This window comes from Mus caroli, unplaced genomic scaffold (assembly GCF_978045245.1).
Source record: "Mus caroli unplaced genomic scaffold, Mus_caroli_1 scaffold_13, whole genome shotgun sequence".
NCBI lineage: Eukaryota > Metazoa > Chordata > Mammalia > Rodentia > Muridae > Mus > Mus caroli.
The window spans coordinates 52,964,211-52,982,267 of NW_028227268.1; the positions used below are offsets into that span (position 1 = coordinate 52,964,211).

The 18,057-nt window shown below is 48.7% G+C and overlaps 1 protein-coding gene, 1 long non-coding RNA gene and 1 pseudogene across 2 annotated transcripts; 1 reads left to right on the forward strand and 2 right to left on the reverse strand.

Annotated features, from left to right (window-relative positions):
* Window positions 1-120: 120 nt before the first annotated feature.
* On the reverse strand, window positions 121-2,548 carry Cldn7 (claudin 7). The gene is made up of 4 exons (XM_021176522.2): window positions 1,818-2,548; window positions 860-1,024; window positions 666-750; window positions 121-410 (listed from the first exon to the last, which is right to left on the reverse strand). Exons 1-4 carry the CDS (start codon window positions 2,038-2,040, stop codon window positions 248-250), a joined length of 636 nt encoding a protein of 211 aa, XP_021032181.1. The 5' UTR covers window positions 2,041-2,548; the 3' UTR covers window positions 121-247.
* A 3,370-nt stretch (window positions 2,549-5,918) lies between these two features.
* Window positions 5,919-17,703, forward strand: LOC147001478 (uncharacterized). The gene is made up of 3 exons (XR_015045040.1): window positions 5,919-6,154; window positions 16,960-17,133; window positions 17,312-17,703. It is a non-coding gene; the product is annotated as an uncharacterized LOC147001478 (long non-coding RNA).
* On the reverse strand, window positions 15,088-15,961 carry LOC110304512 (cofilin-1-like; annotated as a pseudogene).
* Window positions 17,704-18,057: the final 354 nt, after the last annotated feature.

Below are 18,057 nucleotides of genomic sequence, written 5' to 3' on the forward strand. Positions count from 1 at the left end.
CTCCATGCTGTTGTAGGTTGCTTTAGTTCCAAGGCCTGTGCAAGGATCTGGGTCTGGAGAAAAGAGGCCTGGAAAGACCTAATTTCCAAAACTTAATTTTATTTCTGTACAAAAGCACACCCCATGTCTTCCTCTCCCAGTACCCCCCCAACTGCCCTCCCCCCAAGCAAACTATACTTGATGTTTGGGGGTGGAGTGACCAGGAGGCCTTTGCCTCCCACCTTGCCCGAAGGCTGGGCTCCCCAGCTCACACATACTCCTTGGAGGAATTGGACTTGGGGTATGAGCGGGGTGCTCGGTACGCAGCTTTGCTTTCACTGCCTGGACAGGAGCAAGAGAGCAGGGCACCTCCTAGAAGGACCAGAGCAGACCCTGCCCAGCCGATAAAGATGGCAGGTCCAAACTCGTACCTGTAGGGAGAAAAGATTGGAGTCAAAATGGACCTGATGTCACCCAAGTCCACATAATCTTTTTCTTTTTTGGTTTTTTCAAGACAGGGTTTCTCTGTGTAGCCTTGGCTGTCCTGGAACTCACTTTGTAGACCAGGCTGGCCTAGAACTCAGAGATCCGCCTGCCTCTGCCTCCCAAGTACTGGAATTAAAGGCGTGCGCCACCATGCCCGGCATTATATGGTTCTTATATGGTTCTTTAGACTGGAGACTTACTTAACGTTCATGGGCGTCAAGGGATTATAAAAGTCTGTGACAATCTGATGACCAATCCAGGAACATGCTACCAAGGCAGCAAGACCTAGAAAGAGAAAAAAGATTCTGGTATTGGGTGTCCAGACCAAGATCTTGACTATGCTCTTCTGGGTGGAAGACTGAGCCCCTTGGTCCCACCCTGGACCCTTGCTCACCTGCCACGATGAAAACAATGCCTCCAGTCATAGCTATTCGAGCCTTCTTCGCTTTGTCATCTCCCCCACAGCGTGTGCACTTCATGCCCATCGTGGCGACAAACATGGCCAAGAAGCCCAACACCAGGGACACCACCATTAAGGCTCGAGTGGCCTGCAGGGCCCCTGTAGAGGAGGAAGGCGGCGGTCATTGCTGGAAATGGCAGGTAGCCTTAGGATGGCGCCAGCCTTAGTGCTGCAGACCGCGCCCACTAACCCCTGGACCGTGGTCCGCCTGTCTGGTTCCGCCGGCAGCCTGGGGCCCCCTAGTCCAAAGCAGGCCTTGTGCAGACGGTTCCCGCCCCCATCCCGCCACCAAGTCCTTTCCGCTCCCCGCCCCGCCCTGCGCTCCAGAACCCGCCCGGGGCGCCAAGGTTTCGATGAAACCGTTCCAGGTAGGGGGGAAGGGAGAAAGGGGGCGAGAGAGAAGTGCAGGTGGCGGCTAAGGCCCTCGCTCGGGCCACACCAGCCGGCGCGTGTCCTAGCTTTGGCCCGGCTATCGAGGCCACCGAGTTTGTGGCTTCAGCTAATCGGCCGATAAGATTAGAGGCCACAAGTGCGGTCCCACGTCTAGGGAGGGCACCATTCCGCGGCCCTGAGAACCTCTGTCCCTCTTCTCCTTTTGTCCAGAGAAAGAAGCAGAGGAAGAGAGCGACCACTGACTGCCAGGGGTTAGGGGGTGCTTCGCCCAGGAACGCCCCCCCCCAAAAATTTGGGAAGAGGGGCGTGGACCCACGTGGGACACCCAAATCAGATCCCAGGCGCGCTCTCTTTCTGTCCCACCGACTGAACCCAAGGCGTCCACTTCCTCCTCCCTGGCAACCCTGGGCGCCGGTCCGTGCGGCCTGGGCCCTGCCCCACACCCAACCCGGCCACCTTGACCCTGGGCACGTCCGCCCCGTCGGTCCCACGGCCTTACCCGGCAGGGCGAGCACCGAGTCGTACATTTTGCAGCTCATCATGCCGGTGCTCTGCGTGACGCACTCCATCCAGAGCCCCTTGTACATGGCCTGGGCTGTGATGATGTTGTCGCCCGCATAGGAGCTCATCTGCCACTGCGGGATGGCAGTGCTCGCTATCAGGCCCACCCAGCCAAGCATGGCCATTGAAAAGCCCAGCAGTTGCAAGCCCGAGTTGGCCATTTCCTTGTCTCAGAAAAGATGGGACGCGCCGGGAGGGCGACCCTACAGTAAAAAAAAACAAAAAACAAAAATCCGGGGAGCAGCAACACAAAATTTGGATAGAGATTTAAGTCACCCAGAGGAGAAAAAGATTTTTTTTTTTTGACCGGGTAACTACAAATCTTGTTAACCGAGGTAAACACAAATCGTCCCCTCCGGTGAAGCGACACTCTCACAGCAGAGGGAACCGGCTTCACCCGAAGGACTGGTTCCAGACAAAAGCGGTCCCCGAAGGCCAGGCGGTTCCCACCGGCGTGCTCCGAGACTACCCAAAGAAGTGGAGGGGCCGTTAGGGCGTGGCCCCCAGAAAATATGCGGGCCCTTGGGCCCCAGGCTGCGGTGCGCGGCAGAGGGAGCTGGCGGTGCGGCGGCAGGTGCGGGCGAGCAGGTGCGGCGCACCTGAGTATATATATGCAGGACGTCGGGGACGCGCCCCCGCAGGCACCCGGAGCGCTGCAACTTGGGCGGGACCAGAGGGGCAGTCGAGTGACCTGACGTCACTGAAGGGACACTCACCTGAACCGGAAGTCTTGGCCCCTACCCCCTCCTCGTCCAGGTGAAGAGGAAGAAACCTGAGCTCCAGGGTCACGCCCCTTCATTTGCCTGGCTCTAACCGTTGATGGGAAATAGGCGACGGCTTCTCAGAAGTCCCTGGGGTCGGAGTCTGCCCTGCAGACTCCAAGTGGCCCCTTCCTCTCCTTTCCGTACAGGTGCGCCTGGGTCGCTGCGGAGCCAGTACCCGCAGACGCCCCTGGAAAGGCTCCTCGCCACCCTTCCCCTGCAGGTTTCTGCGCGTGCCACTTGTCCAGCCCGACTTTCGCCTCCACTCTCATCTCAGCTCTTTTTTTTCTTTAGTCTCCTACCATGGCCTGTCTCATCATCAGGGGTCCTAACCCATTACGGTAAAATCACCCGTGCTGCATGCACCCTTCTAGGAATTTCTGCCCCCAGACAGTCTAGCAACCTACCGCTTCACCGCTCAAGCCCTCCACCGCAGCCCTCCACAAGACACGGCTCCCACAGGCCTGGTCCCTAGACCAGGTAGGTAACAGGACTTAGGACCTGAGCCTGTCAATGTCTCCTCCAACATAGAGGCTTCTTCTACCCGAAGGAGCTTTCCGAGGGTGGGGAGAAGGGTAAGACCTAGGTCAGAGAGTCTGCCACGCCACGCCACGCCCAACATTCCCCTCCCCAGGTTGTCATTTCAGGTTTACCTTCATTTTCCTCACTTCCTTCTCCATCCACACACTTTCTCTTTCCTTCATTCTGAGCTTCCTGGGACCTGTTTGTGTGCCCTTTCGGTGCCCTCCGACCCACTCTAGCATCTGATTCCCCAAGGTGGCTTTTAATTCATCCCTTAGAAAGTCTAGCTTAGGGCTGGGGAGATGGCTCAGTGGTTAAGAGCGCTGACTGCCCTTCCAAAGGTCCTGAGTTCAAATCCCAGCAACCACATGGTGACTCACAACCATCCATAATGAGATCTTGACACCCTCTTCTGGTGTGTCTGAAGACAGCTTCAGTGTATTTAAATATAATAATAAAATCTTAAAAAAAAAAAAAAAAAAGAAAGAAAGAAAGAAAGCGTAGCTCAGCCTCTACTCTTTCCGACTTTTCCAAAAGTTTGACCCCATCCTTCCTCCCAATTTGGCTTCCAAGGTTCTCATTCATCCCATTGATCTTTCCCCTTTTCCTGCCTTCTGCATTTTTATTCACACACACACACACACACACACACACACACACACACACACACTTCCAGACTAAGGTTGCTTCCTCCAGACCCTTGGAGCCCAGTAGCCCAGTGTGTCCATCACTGCCCCCCTGAACTCGTTTCTAGTTCTTTCTTCCAGTCTACCTCTCCTACAGCCTCCTTCCACCTCTCAAACCTTCACAGGTCTTTCTTCCTCTTGCTAGTTTTTTGTTTTTTTATTTACGTTTATGTGCACTGGTGTTTTGCCTGCATGTATTATGTTTTTGTGAAGCTTGTGACAGATGGGGGGGTGGCTAGGATTTGAACCCAGGTCCTATGGAAGAGCAGTGCTTTTAACCACTGAGCCCTCTCTCCAGACCCTCTCTCTTGCTAGTTTTTTAAAGTCAACGCCTTCTCCTTTCCCTTACACATTTCTATGTAAATCCTCCATTTGTCCAGTAAACATATTTAATGCCCTTCTTGTTCAGCCGATTAACCTGCTTTTGTATAAAATGCAGAACTTTGTGAGCTTTGTTATTTGTGTCTATTTTTGACCTTTTGGGTTATTTTCTGAGATGGTTTGTTTTGGTTTTTTGTTCGTTGGTTGGAAGGTTGGTGAGTTGGTACTTTTGAGCAGGATCTCACTCTGTAGCTCCATCTAGTTAAAGTTCACTATATAGACTAGGCTGGCCTGGACTTCACAAGTGGGCCACCTGGCTCTACTTCCCAATGCTGGGATTTGTTTTGTTTTCTTTTGTTTTTAAGGTGGTTTCCTGGTTGGATGTAGTTGGTGCATGCTTTTGGTTGATGGAGGCAGAAAAATAGACAGTTTAAAGCCAGTCTTCCAGAAGGGGAGTGCCTTCCAGCTCTGAAAGTCCAACATTTGTTTGTATATGTGGCAGTCACCATCACCGCCATATGCCTAGCTATTACCTAGTTATTACCTGGAGACTACAACTGCCTCCAAACCAATCTCCCTGCTCCCACCCTTTCCTAAGTTCACTCCCCAGAGGTGCTCTCTATACCTATACTTAAATCTTACCATTCTTTTCAAAAAGTCACTGTGTGGGGGGCTTGGGAGACAGCTCAGCAATTAAAAGTACTGTCTGTTCTTGCAGAGGACCAGTGTTCTGTCCTCAACATCCACATAGTGACTCAACCTTCTGTAACTCCAGTTCTAGGTGATCTGATGCCTCTTGTATTATTATTATTATTATTATTATTATTATTATTATTATTAGTTTATTTATTTTATTTTTTGAGACAAAGTCTCTTTGTAGCCCTGGCTGTTCTGAAACTTATTATGTAGACCAGACTAGACTACCTTGAACTCACAGGGCTCCTCCTGCCTCTGCCATTTGACTACTGGGATTAAAGGAGCTGGAGTGTGCCAGGCAGTGGTGGCGCACGCCCTTCATCGCAGCACTAGGGAGGAAGAGGCAGTTGGATCTCTGACTTAGAGGCCAGCCTGGTCCTCAGAGTGAGTTCCAGGACGGCGGCCAGGGCTACACAGAGAAACCCTTGGGTGTTTGGGGAGGAGCAGCTAGAACAGGAGCATCTCATCATGCCCAGGTCCAGTACCGCTTCTCACTAATCTGGCTCTTGTATGCACTCAGACACAGATACACATACACACATGCACACACACATGCACACACACACACACGTGCACACACACACATGCACACACACGCACATGCACACGTGCACACACACACGTGCACACACACACACATGCACATACACATGCACACAAACACATGCACACACGCACACACATAAAAGTAAATAAATAAATAAATATTAAGAATAAGATAAAAATCATTCAGTGGCCCTTTTTTCTTCTCCTCTGTTGCTGTGGATTGAACTCAAGAGCCTCACACAAGTGCTGGTGCCACCGAGCTACACCTAAGTGTCACTCTGGACTACTGACTGACATGCCTGCCTCGTCCCTCAACTGTCCCCAAAAACCCACTGTACATGTTCCACCACACCAAAGCACCTTCCTTTCTGTCCTCTATGCTTGGGTGCTCTAATCCATTCACCCCACCCACCTCCCTCTACCCAGCCGAGAAATGCATCCTTTGTGACTCTTCGAGGAAGTCCGACCTGGCTGCCCCACCCACGCTGAGTCAGGTCATCTCGCGGCTCTCCTGGTTACCCGTACTTTCCTCTCCTGGCTCTTCTCAAAGGCTGAAACGTTCTTTGTGTAACGTATGGACTGAGTATCAAGTTCCCTGCTGCCCTGTAAAGTGCAGAGGTGCCTAGATTTTGAATTCTGGAAAAAAGAAATGCTGTCCATGCGCTGGCCCACAAGGGTTTCCTGAATACCTAGAAATGTCCTGGGATTAACTAACCCTAGGGATACGCCGCGGGACAAGACAGGTAAGGACACGGTGCTCATCTGGGGCAGCTTCTGGAAGGAGGAAGAAGGGCAATAAAGACATAAAACACTGGTTGTTTTGAAGGTAATGAAGCAGGGTAATGCAAAAGGCTGTGTCCAATCTCAAGTGAAATCAGGGCGACTTTCTGAGCAAGCCACTGTTAAATAATGAGTCAGTCATGAGAGAGCCATGCTATAAGCAAAAGAGGAGCGAGAGCAAAGGCCCTTTGCTGACTGCCCCTTGGAACTTAGTCATTGATTCCAAGCAGGATTACATTTGTTTTGTTTTGTTTTGTTTTGTTTTGTTTTGCTTTGCTTTGCTTTTGCTTTTGAGACAAGGTCTTGTTTCATGGGCGAGGGTGGCCTGGACTTCATGACCTTCCTTTCTTCTTTTCCCCAAGTGCTGGAATTACAGGCATGGAGCACCGTGCCTGGCTTTTTTGGTAGAGGTTTTGAGACAGGATCTGCCTCACTGTGGAGAGTAAGACAGTCCTGGCTTGCAATGGTACCCTTGCCTCTAGTCTTTCTGGTGCTGGGATTGGAAAGGCTGGGATTACAGACTCATGCCACCAGGCAAAAAGAAACAATGTCAGCAATGCTGACACTTGGAGCAAGAAAGTCTTTGCTGTTGTGGGTCGTACAGTGTATTTAACACTATCCTGAGATCTACTGATGTTAGTAGAGATTAGATGTCACCAGCCCCTCTGCCACACCTCGGTATGACACAAAGCTGGGAGTGGTGGCTCAGGCCATTAGACTTTAATCTTGGGAGGCAGAGGCACTAGCTGTGGTACAGTTCAACTATCTATCCATTTGAGTCTTGTTTTGTTGTTGTTAAATATTTTCATTTTATGTGTGTGGGTATTTGTCCTTGTATGTGTGTCTGTGCACATCATGCATGCAGTGCCCTGAGAGGCCAGAAGAGGGCGTCAGATCCCTAGGACTGGGATTACAGACAGTTGTGAGTGCTAGGCTTCTAATTCAGATCCTCCAGAGGGGCGTAGTCGTAGTCGCTCTTAACCCCTGAGTCGCTTCTCCAGACCCCTCCTCCTGCTTTTCGGAAAACCTCCAATGGTGAGACAGTCCAGCTACCCATCTATTTGAATTCTTAGGTTCCTGCTTTCCCCTCTTTACTAGAGACAGACAGACAGACACCCACAGTGGTGCTAACTGGTAACAAACACTAAGGCAGTGCTTTTTTTTTTTTTTTTTTTTTTTTTGGTTTTACGACAGGGTTTCTCTGTGTAGCCCTGGCTGTCCTGGAACTCACTCTGTAGACCAGGCTGGCCTCGAACTCAGATCTGCCTGCCTCTGCCTCCCGAGTGCTGGGATAAAGGCATGCGCCACCACGCCCGGCAAGGCAGTGGTTCTTAACTGGTATCAGTTTTAAATGTCTTCCCCAGGACATTTGGCAATGTCTGGAGACTTTGTTTGTTCAGAGTTGTTTAGTTGTTGTTGTTTGGTTGTTGTTGTTTGGTTGTTGTTGTTGTTTGGTTGTTGTTGTTTGTTTTGAGACAGGGTTTCTCTATGTATCCCTGACTATCCTGGAACTCACTCTGTAAACCAGGCCTCAGACTCTGCCTGCCTCTGCCTGTAAGTTCTGGGGTTAAAGGTGTGTGCCACAAGCAGCTGTATGTATGTATGTATGTGTGTGTGTGTGTATTATGTATTATTTATGTATTATGTATGTATGTATGTATTTAGACTATGTAGTCCTGGATGGTCTGGAATTTACAGTGTAGACCAGGCTAGCCTTGACCCCACAGGTCTCTTTCTTGGCTACATCCCCAGTTTCTCTATTGGTTTTTCTACAATTTTTACTTTGTTGGTTTTGTTTCTTTTCTTTTTTTTTTTTAAGGATTTTATTTACTTATTATATGTAAGTACACTGTAGCCGTCTTCAGACACTCCAGAAGACAGAGCCACCATGTGGTTGCTGGGATTTGAACTCCGGACCTTCGGAAGAGCAGTCGGATGCTCTTACCCACTGACCCATCTCACCAGCCCTGTTGGTTTTGTTTCTTGACCTTCCCTCTGTCCCTAAAACATCCTATGCATGCGTGGTCCCATTGAAGTGCCTCTCTGTTCTCTTGGGTATTCTAATCCATTTTTCCCACTTACTTCCCGGTATCCAACTAACAAACTCAGTGGCTTAGGGCCACCAGTAAGCACCCTTGTGGACTTTTTCTCTCTCTAGTACATTTGAAGTAAATCACTGAATGCAAGAACACAGGAACTCAGAGCTGCTGGAGAGGCGGCTCGGTGGTTAAGAGCTCACAGAGACTGAACTGGCATAAGTCTGCACTGGGTCCTCCGCGTGTGTGCTGTGGTTGTTTAGCTTGCAGGTTTCCTGGGACTCCCAGTACTGGGACTAAAGGCATCTCTGACCCTTTTGCCTTCTCTTAGGGCCCTTTTCGAAAACCCTTGCTAGGTTGCCTCACCAGCCACACTTAATGTAAGTGTTTGTGCCGAGTATTACTGCATCTTGTTATGACAAGCTTGGTTGATACTCCTGGGAAGTCTGCTCATAGCTGAAGGAAAACAGTGCATCTGGGGGCAGAAGGGAGGTGGGGGAGGGGAACTGGGAGGAGTAGAGGGAGAGGAGGCTACTGTCAGGAGGTATTGTATGAAAGAAGAATAAATAAAAAGAAGGAGGATAAAAAAGAAACTCTAGGCCGAACAGTGGCGGCGCATGCCTTTAATCCCAGCACTTGGGAGGCAGAGGCAGGCGGATTTCTGAGTTCGAGGCCAGCCTGGTCTACAGAGTAAGTTCCAGGACAGCCAAGACTGTTACACAGAGAAACCCTGTCTCAAAAAAAAAGAAAGAAAGAAAGAAAGAAAGAAAGAAAGAAAGAAAGAAAGAAAGAAAGAAAGAAAGAAAGAAAGAAAAAAGAAAAAGAAAAAGAAAAAAGAAAAAACTCTAAAGGCAGTGGGGCACATACCTTCAATCCCAGTACTGAGTCAGGCAGATCTCTGTGAGTTCCAGGCCATCCTCGAACCAACAGATATATTTAGCAAGGTTGCTATACAAGATTAGCCTACCAAAACCAAAAGCTAAATCAACAGTTTTTTTACTGAACAGCTTTTGGGTTCTTATTTATTTTACATGTATTAGTAATACATGTCTGTGTGTCTGTATGTCTGCCCCATATGTTTGTCTCATACCTAAAGAGGTATCAGGAGAGGGCATCAGATCCTCTGGAGCCAGAATTACCCATATTTGTGAGCCACCAAGTGGGTGCTAGGAACCAAACCCAGGTCCTCTGCAAGGACAGCAAGTGCTCTTAACTGCTGAGCAGTCTCTCCAACACTGTGGTTTTTGAAGCAAAAACCAAAGTGCCAGGGATGATGTACGATAACTCTACCAACTGTACTCCAGCCCCTTAGTGTGTGTGTGTGTGTGTGTGTGTGTGTGGTTAATTTGTGGGGTTTGTTCACTTGACTGGGTGATAATTGATTGGGTGTTTTTCCCCAGCTTGACATAACTAGAGTTCTGGGAAGACTGAATCTTAACAAAAGCATTGCCTCCATCAGATTGTCTATAGAAAAGTCTGTGGGGGGTATTTTCTTGATTAGTAATTGGTGCAAGAGGGCCCAGCCTACTGTGAACAGGACCACACCTAGGCATCAGGTCCTGGGTGTTATAAAAAAAGCAAACTGAGAAGCCGGACAGTGGTAGCACACGCCTTTAATCCCAGCACTTGGGAGGCAGAGGCAGGCGGATTTCTGAGTTCGAGGCCAGCCTGGTCTACAGAGTGAGTTCCAGGACAGCCAGGGCTACACAGAGAAACCCTGTCTCAAAAAAAAAAAAAAATGCTCCTAACAACTTTACCTTTAATAAGTCCAACAAGTGACTGGAAGAGCAAACTGTGCTATATTTCTATATTAGAATACTATTTATGGGCTGGCAAAATGGCTTAGTGAGTACAGATGCAGCCTGATAACCTGAGTTGGAGCCCCAGTTGCTCAAACTAACCTGAACATGGTGCTCTATGTTAGGCTCATGTGTGTATGAAGAAACATGGAAATAAACAAATAAATAAATGTAGTAAAAAAAAATTACACAGCAATAAGAAGGAATTAAGTCAACCAGGCACGGTGATAAAACGCCTGTGACCTGGCATCATTTGGGAAGTAGAGCAGGATATCAGAAATTCAAGATTAGACTCAGCTAAACAGCAAACTCAAGGCCAGCCTAGACTCCATGTGACCATGTCAAAAGCAAGCAGGAGAGAGAGAGAGAGAGAGAGAGAGGGTTAGGTAATGGTGGCGCACACCTTTAAATCCCAGCACCCAGAAGGCAGAGGCAGGTGAATCTCTGAGTTCAAGGTCATCCTGGTCTACACAGTGAGTTCCAGGACTGCTAGAGCTACACAGAGAAACCCTGTCTCAAAGAAAAAGAAAGGAAGGAAGGTAGGAAGAAAGAAGGTTGTTCTTGCCAAGTGCCCAGCACCCACATCAGATGGGCTCACATCTGTCTGAAACCCCAGTTTCAGGGGATCCGATGCCCTCTTCTGGTTTCTTCTGGAACTGGGTACACTTCTTCTGGAACATGCTGCACTTACATACATGCACACAAAATGTTTATAAACATAAAATATACTTTCATAGAAGGATAGAAGGAAACTTTGGGGGTGATAGATGTGTTTATTGCCTTGGTTGTGAGGTGTATAATTATGTCAAAGCATCAACCTATACACTTGATGTGATGGATTCAATGCCAATCATATCTTAGTAAATCTACTCTGCAAAACAAATGAGTCTTGCCCTGGGATCCATGCGCTCTGAGCAGTGATCGCTCACCTTCCTTAGGGCCCAGGATGCAGCTATTATTATCTCTCTTCTCGTTTTACCAACGAGGTAAATAAAGCACAAAGAGCTGAGGTCACTTTCCAAAGGGCACCAAGTTAGTAAGGAAGGCAGCTGGGCTCAGCTCAGGCAATCGCACTCCGGACTGAGCCACCACTGGCTGATGCTGAAGGTCAGGACAGTGGTGACAGAGCCATCCTGCGCTGCTGAGAGACTGGGACAGCCTTTCTGGAGACAGCAGGCAGTACAGTAAGGAATCAAAGAGTCAGAGCACCCTGTGAGTCAGCCACTCTGCCCCTAGAGGTAGACATAAATATAGACAGAGTCACAGTCTCCCAAAGAAACTGAGTGTAAAATAGTCATTGTCACATTATCACAAGGGACAGAGGAGACCACTAATGGATCATAAGCAGGTACAATAAGATGGTCCTGCCTGCCTTTGTCTCCCAAGCGCTCCACTGTGTTCTGAAGGCAAGGTCTCTCACTATGTTACTATATAGAGTTAGGCTAGCCTTCAGTTGTCTGTGTAGCCCCTGAGCTCCTGATCCCACCTCTACCTGCTGGATGTTAGGATTACGGGTATGTGGTCCCATGCCTGGCTTATATGGTTGCTGCTGGGGATGGAATTTAGGGATTCATCCATGCTACAGAGTGACTCTTTCAGCCTGCCTTGACCACATGCTCAACCTGGAGATACACTTTTAAAAGGAGAAGCAGGGCTGGCGAGAAGACTCCGTAGGTAAAGCAACGGCTGCGCAACCTTGACAACCAACGGCCGTCTGCTGACCTTTACAAGTGTGCCATGGCGCGCACGCACACACCACCGTAACTGCCACCACCAATGTATAAAAATAAAATGATAACAAACCATAGATCAATGAAGACACAAGTCAAGAATTGTGCTATGGCCAGGGATAGTGGTACACATCTTTAATCCCAGCACTTGGGAGGCAGAGGAAGACAGATCTCTGAGTTTGAGGCCAGCTTGGCCTATAGAGTGAGTTTCAGGACAGCCAGGGATACACAGAGAAACCCTGTCTCAATAAACAAAAATAAATATAAATAAATAGATAGATAGATAGATAGATAGATAGATAGATAGATAGATAGTGTTACGATGTGTGGGGTGGCTCACATCTGTAATCCCAGTACTCTGGAGGCTGAGACAGGAGAATTGTCTTAAATTGCCTAAGCTAGCCTGGGCAACAGAGTGATTCTGTCTTTTTTTTTTTTTTTTTTTTTTTTTGGTTTTTTGAGACAGAGTTTCTCTGTGTAGCCCTGGATATCCAGGAACTCACTTTGTAGACCAGGCTGACCTCAAACTCAGACTCAGAAATCTGCCTGCCTCTGCCTCCCAAGTGCTGGGATTAAAGGCGTGTGCCACCACCGCCCACCTGATACTGTCTTAAAACGTACGTTATTAGTTCAGTATTCTGCACCTGACCCCTACACACAAATCAAACACAAGAGAGGGGCGGAGGGATCATTAGAGAAGACTGAGGGGAGGAGGGATCATTTCCAGAGCGGAGCTGATGATGTCTTGCCTCCCACCAAGAACTGGAGAGGAAGTGAACCTGTGTAACGATCGATCGGGAGCTGGAGGCAGGTCAGGAGCATTCCCCGGATTCCTCCTGCAGTCCAGTCTCTTGCCTCCTTACCTAGACACAGAGGTTTAGAAAATGAATGTCTGCGAGGATTAGCTTCCTGAGATAAGGAGCAGAGATTGGGAAAAGCTACAATAGGCTCCAAAATAAAGCAGCCGAGGACCTCGGTAAAAGATTAACACACACACTCACGCACTCAGAGCTCCAGCGCAAACGTCTCTGTTTCATGCGTCGTCTCTCTTCCCTTTATTTTCCATTCTTTTTTTTTTTTTTTTTTTTGGTTTTTTGAGACAGGGTTTTTCTGTATAGCCCTGGCTGTCCTGGAACTCACTTTGTAGACCAGGCTGGCCTCAAACTCAGAAATCCGCCTGCCTCTGCCTCCCGAGTGCTGGGATTAAAGGCGTGCGCCACCACGCCCGGCTTATTTTCCATTCTTGATTAGTCATCCCCCTCCTCCAAATACCCCGCCCTCTTTATGCCTTCTAACCCTCCTTGTCTCCAACGCTAAAAAAAAAAAAAAAAAAAAAGAGGCTGGAGTTTCAGGCTGGCCTTGTGCTGGTTGCATAGCCTAGAGTGACTTTCACTTCCTTGCTCTGGGATTAGAGACCTGTGCTACCACACCCATGGTTTATAACACTGGGGATCCAACCCAGAACTTCACGTGTGCGAGGCAAGCAGTCTATATTTGAACTACGTCCCCAGCACCTCTCCACAATCTTTCATATTTTATTCGTGTGTGTGTGTTTTTGTGTGTGTGTGTTTGTGTGTGTGTTGGAGTGTAAGGGCAAGCACACATGGCCAAAGATCTTTTCTGCTACCTTGTGGGACAAAGAGATTTAACCCAGGCTTTCAGGCCTACACACAAGTGCCACTCTGCCCTCTGAGCTAGCTCATAGTTTATTTATTTATTTATTATAAGGTATTCATTTACTTTGTGTGTACACGTCAGGAGACAACCTTGTGACAGTCAGTTCTCTTCTTCCAGCATAGGTCCTTGGGACTGAAGTCAGGTTGTCATGTTTGATGGCAAGGACATTCCTTAGAAGCCATTTTGCCAGCCCTCATTTTTTCCCTCTTTTGATTTTTCAGGACAGGGTTTCTCAGTGTGGCCCCGGTTGTGCTGGAACTCTCTCTGGAGACCAGGCTCACCTCAAACTCAGAGATCACCTGCCTCTGCTCCCAGAGAGCTGGGATTAAAGGCGCTGTGACTCCACCACCTGACTTTGTTTTTTTGACAGAGTCTCACTATGTAACCCTGTTGGCTTGAAACTGGCTATGTAGACCAGGCTGGCCTCCTAGAAATCCACATGCCTCTGTATCCCTAGTGTTAGGATTAAAAGTGAGCACCATCATACCCAGCCTCTGCACTCCTTAAACTATCTGATTGCACTTTCTATGCATTTAAACACCTAGGCTTGGAGAGCTGGAGATAGCATAGCTTACTGCTCTTCCAGAGGACCCAGGCTCACTTGCCAATACCTACACACCAAGCAACCCACAACTGCTTGTAACTCCAGTTCTAGGGGATATGATGCCCTCTTCTGGTCTCTGCTGGCACTAGCGTCCCTGCCTCTCACCTCCACTCTCCACCCATACACACACTAAAATAAAATTTAAAAAACCACCTAGGATACCTGAGAAACCTCAAAATGAGAGCAGAATAAACCATGGCAGGACGGAACCTAGGGACCTAGGACCCCAGCATCCAGCCCTGTAACCATCTGCCACATTACTTTCACCTCTGCCGAGCCTGTGCCTCTCTTCTGTCCTTGTCTGCCTCTCTACCCCTTTTCTGTTCTTCTCTCCCTGCCATTGCCCTTTGATGGTATCCCAACATCCCCACATCTCTCTCCCTTCACACTTAGTTCCCCTCCCCCTCACGCTCATCAATCTCCTCACTTACTTTCTGGTTATAAATTATTATTGCCCCATCTACAATGTCCACCATAAGCAGCGGGCAGACATTCATTCATTCACTCAGCAAATAGCTAGGATACCCTGCTCTAAGTTGGATGCATGAATAAGATGCCCATCTGCCCCTGAGAGAGAATTAGAGAGAGAAGAAACGACAAGGAATGGACTCTAACAGAGAACATTTGCTATCTTCAAGAAAGGCCAAGAAGTCTTCTCCGAGGAGAAGTCTTGCTTTTTTAAAATTATATTTTGTTAATTAGCCTTTTTATTGTTCTCTCTCTCTCTCTCTCTCTCTCTCTCTCTCTCTCTCTCTCTCTCTCTCTCTCTCTCTCTCTCTCATTGAAGGTCCCTTACTGGTCCTGCTTCCATGAATGGTCAAGGTCAAGGGAAAGAGGAGGGCAGTCAGCTACTGCAAGGAGCGTCATTTCTACATTTCATTTACACACAGAACTAAACAGACAAGCATAAAGTCACCAACCAGTGTGGTTAGAGGTTGGCACCATGAGATGGGGAGAGATGAGGAGTAGGGGTGTCATTTAAAAAACATACAGGCTCTCCCCAAACTGGGTGCCTAGGACAGGACTTGGTCTGCTTCAACCCAAGAGGAATCAGAGGATCAAAAGCAGCTTGGGAAGGCCAGACCCCTCAGGGATGGATGGAGGAGGAAGTACAGGGGGTGGGATGGAGGGACATTTGGCAAGTGGGGTGAAGGGATTGTTCTCCCCTGCTGGGATTTCCCCCTCCCCGCCCCTCTGGTCTGGCAGGAAAGGGGAAGCCTGCAACACCCAAGAGAGGTCCAGGGCTGTTAGATACTCCAGGCAGGGGCTTGAGGAGCCTCTCAAAGGCTTACCCTCCAGGAAGATGACCACAGCACCACCCAGTTTCTCTACCAGGGTTCAGGGGGCCTTGACGACCTCGTAGCAGTTAGCTTGTAATTCATGTTTTATTCCTGTCAGCTTCTTGATGGCATCCTTGAAGCTGGCACAGATTATTTTGCTCTTAAAGGATCCACTCTGAGGGGCCCAGAAGATAACAGCAGGTTGGTCCTCTGTCTTGCTCTCCTTGGTTGCATCCTAGAGACTGTAATGGCTGTCTGGTAGCATCCTGACAAAGGTGGTGTAGGAAGATTCACCCACATCTGCCCCACATCTGCTTCCAAGACTTTCCCTCCTCTAGGATGATGTCCTTCCTGTCCTCACTCAGGCAGAAGAGTACCACCTTCTTGCATTGCTTCATTTCTTCTGGCCTTGAGGATTTGCGAACTTTCATGTCACTGAATACCTTGATGACACCATCAGAGACGGTCACACCAGAGGCCCTGTTTCCAGAAGCAAAAGGGAAACAGAGAGCTACAGGAGAACTAAGCCTCTACAGCTGCTGCCAGGATCTGACTGAACCTTTAAAATTATTTTTATTTTCTTTAGATTTATTTATTTTATTTTATTTGGGTGTTTTGCTTGCATGCATATTTGTGTACCACATGTATACTCAAGGGGGTCAGAAGAGAACGTCAGATCACCTGAAACTGGAGTTGCAGTTGGTTGTGAGTCACCATGTAGATGCTGGGAGTTTAACCTGGGTCCTCTGTAACACGCATCCTTAACCACTGAGCCACCTCTCCATCCCTGAGAGCCTTGCTTTGGAGGATGAATAGGCGTTCTCTGGTATTCCAGACTTCAGGGACAGGTAAAGGCACCAAGTGTAATCCCAGGCCTCCTAAGGCCAAAGTATCACAAATTCAAGGTCAGACTAGCTGACATAGTAAGTTCTAGGCCAGGAGGAAGAGGGAAAGAGGGGCAGGAAGGATAAAAAAGGGAGGAGAGGAAGGAAGAAGAGGATGAAGAGGAAGAAGAGGAGGGGTAGAGGCAAGAAGGGAGACAGTTAAGGGGAAGATCTGGGTAGGAGAATCCAAACTTGACAGGACAAGAAAAAGACAATGACTCTAGGCAGGAATTGACCTCAGATCTACAGTCCCAACACTCTGGGTAGAACAGCAACTTCGAGGCCAGTGTGTAACATAGAGTGAGTTCTGCATCAGTTTCAGGTACTGCAAGACTGTCTCAAAAACAAAACAAAAGGGATGTGCTTTGAAAATTGTAATCTACCCTCCTGTTTTTGTTGTATTCAGCTTGGGTGTTTTGTTTTGTTTTGAAACCCTGGCTGTTCTGGAACTCACTCTGTAAACCAGGCTGGCCTTGGGGTTAGAGATGTGCCCCACCACCCCTGGACATTCTTCTCTCTTTTTATTTTTAATTATTATTGTTTATGTGAATAGGCATTTTGACTGCATATATGTCTGTGTACCACATGTGTACCTGGGGCCAGTGGAAGCCAGAAAAGGGTGTTGGAGCCCCTGGAACTGAAGTTACAGATGGTTGTAGCTTCCACATATGTGCTGGGAATCAAACCTGATTCTGGAAGAGCAGTCAATGCTTTTATCTGCTGAGCCATCTTTCTTGCCCCTCCACCCTCCTCTTCAGGGAAGAAGAGAAGCAAGAAAAGCATGACTGACAGGATAGTCCAGAATAAAGTGGTATTGGTACGGATGAAGAAAACCAGTGTGCAAGAGAAGTCAAAACACCAACATTGAGAAGACACCATGAAAGTGACTGGTTAGCTCGTTGGGAAAAGGAACTTGAAGGAGGTCCATACTTGTACGTGTTCGTCATATAAACGGTACCATTCTGGCGGCAGCTAGACTCAGGTCTGGCGCTCCAGAGAGGGATGGGTGGTAGGTTATTGAGCTCTCAGGGGAAGGGTTAATAGAAGAGAGCCACCCCAGAAGTTAGCTACCCTGGTGCAATCCACTAAGGCTCCTCGCTCTCCCTCTAGGTGGCGCCAGAAGCCTTGCACTTCTCTTGGGCCTTTTTCTGAATTGAGCTCGCTCTCTCCACATTCTTCGCCAGCTCTCTCCCTGGACGTGCTTAGGTCGTGCCCTCTCAGCTGTAGACCCAAAACAGTAGCTGACTCTGGAAAGCTTGTCGCCCACGCGGCCAGCACATGCCTGGAGGCTCAGGGACTTCAGGGAGGGTGGTGTGACTGGCGTGAGCACCTGTCCCTTGGGTCCCCTCCAAGAACCAATGTAGACTATGTGGAGGGGATGGGCCAGTAGGCAGTGCGCCGCCCAGAGATGCGTGGAAAGAAAGGACGATCAGGCACGGTCTCCAGATACACTGGGAACGGAAGTTATTGGTCCCTTGGATCATCTCCTCGTGGGAAGCGTGTCGCGGACCCTTTAAGGCTCCATCTCCCTTGCCCTCCCCCGCCTGGGACAGGCTGGGACACCCGGGACCTGACATTTGGCGGAGCCTAACGTGGGAACTAAAAATAGCCACTCCGGGTTACTTCGGGGCATTGTTTCTCACACACACACACACACACACACACACACACACACACACGCGGGCTCTATGTCATCTTGCTGGAGTTACCCCGTACCCTGGCAAGTACATCTAGCCCATACCCTCCTCTTCGACCTTTCAGGGGGACCAGCTGCACTCAATTCTTTCAGAAATTTCGCAGTCCAAGATTTTGGATGGCGGGAAGAGCCTTTTGTTCCAAGGACCCTACTTTGAAAA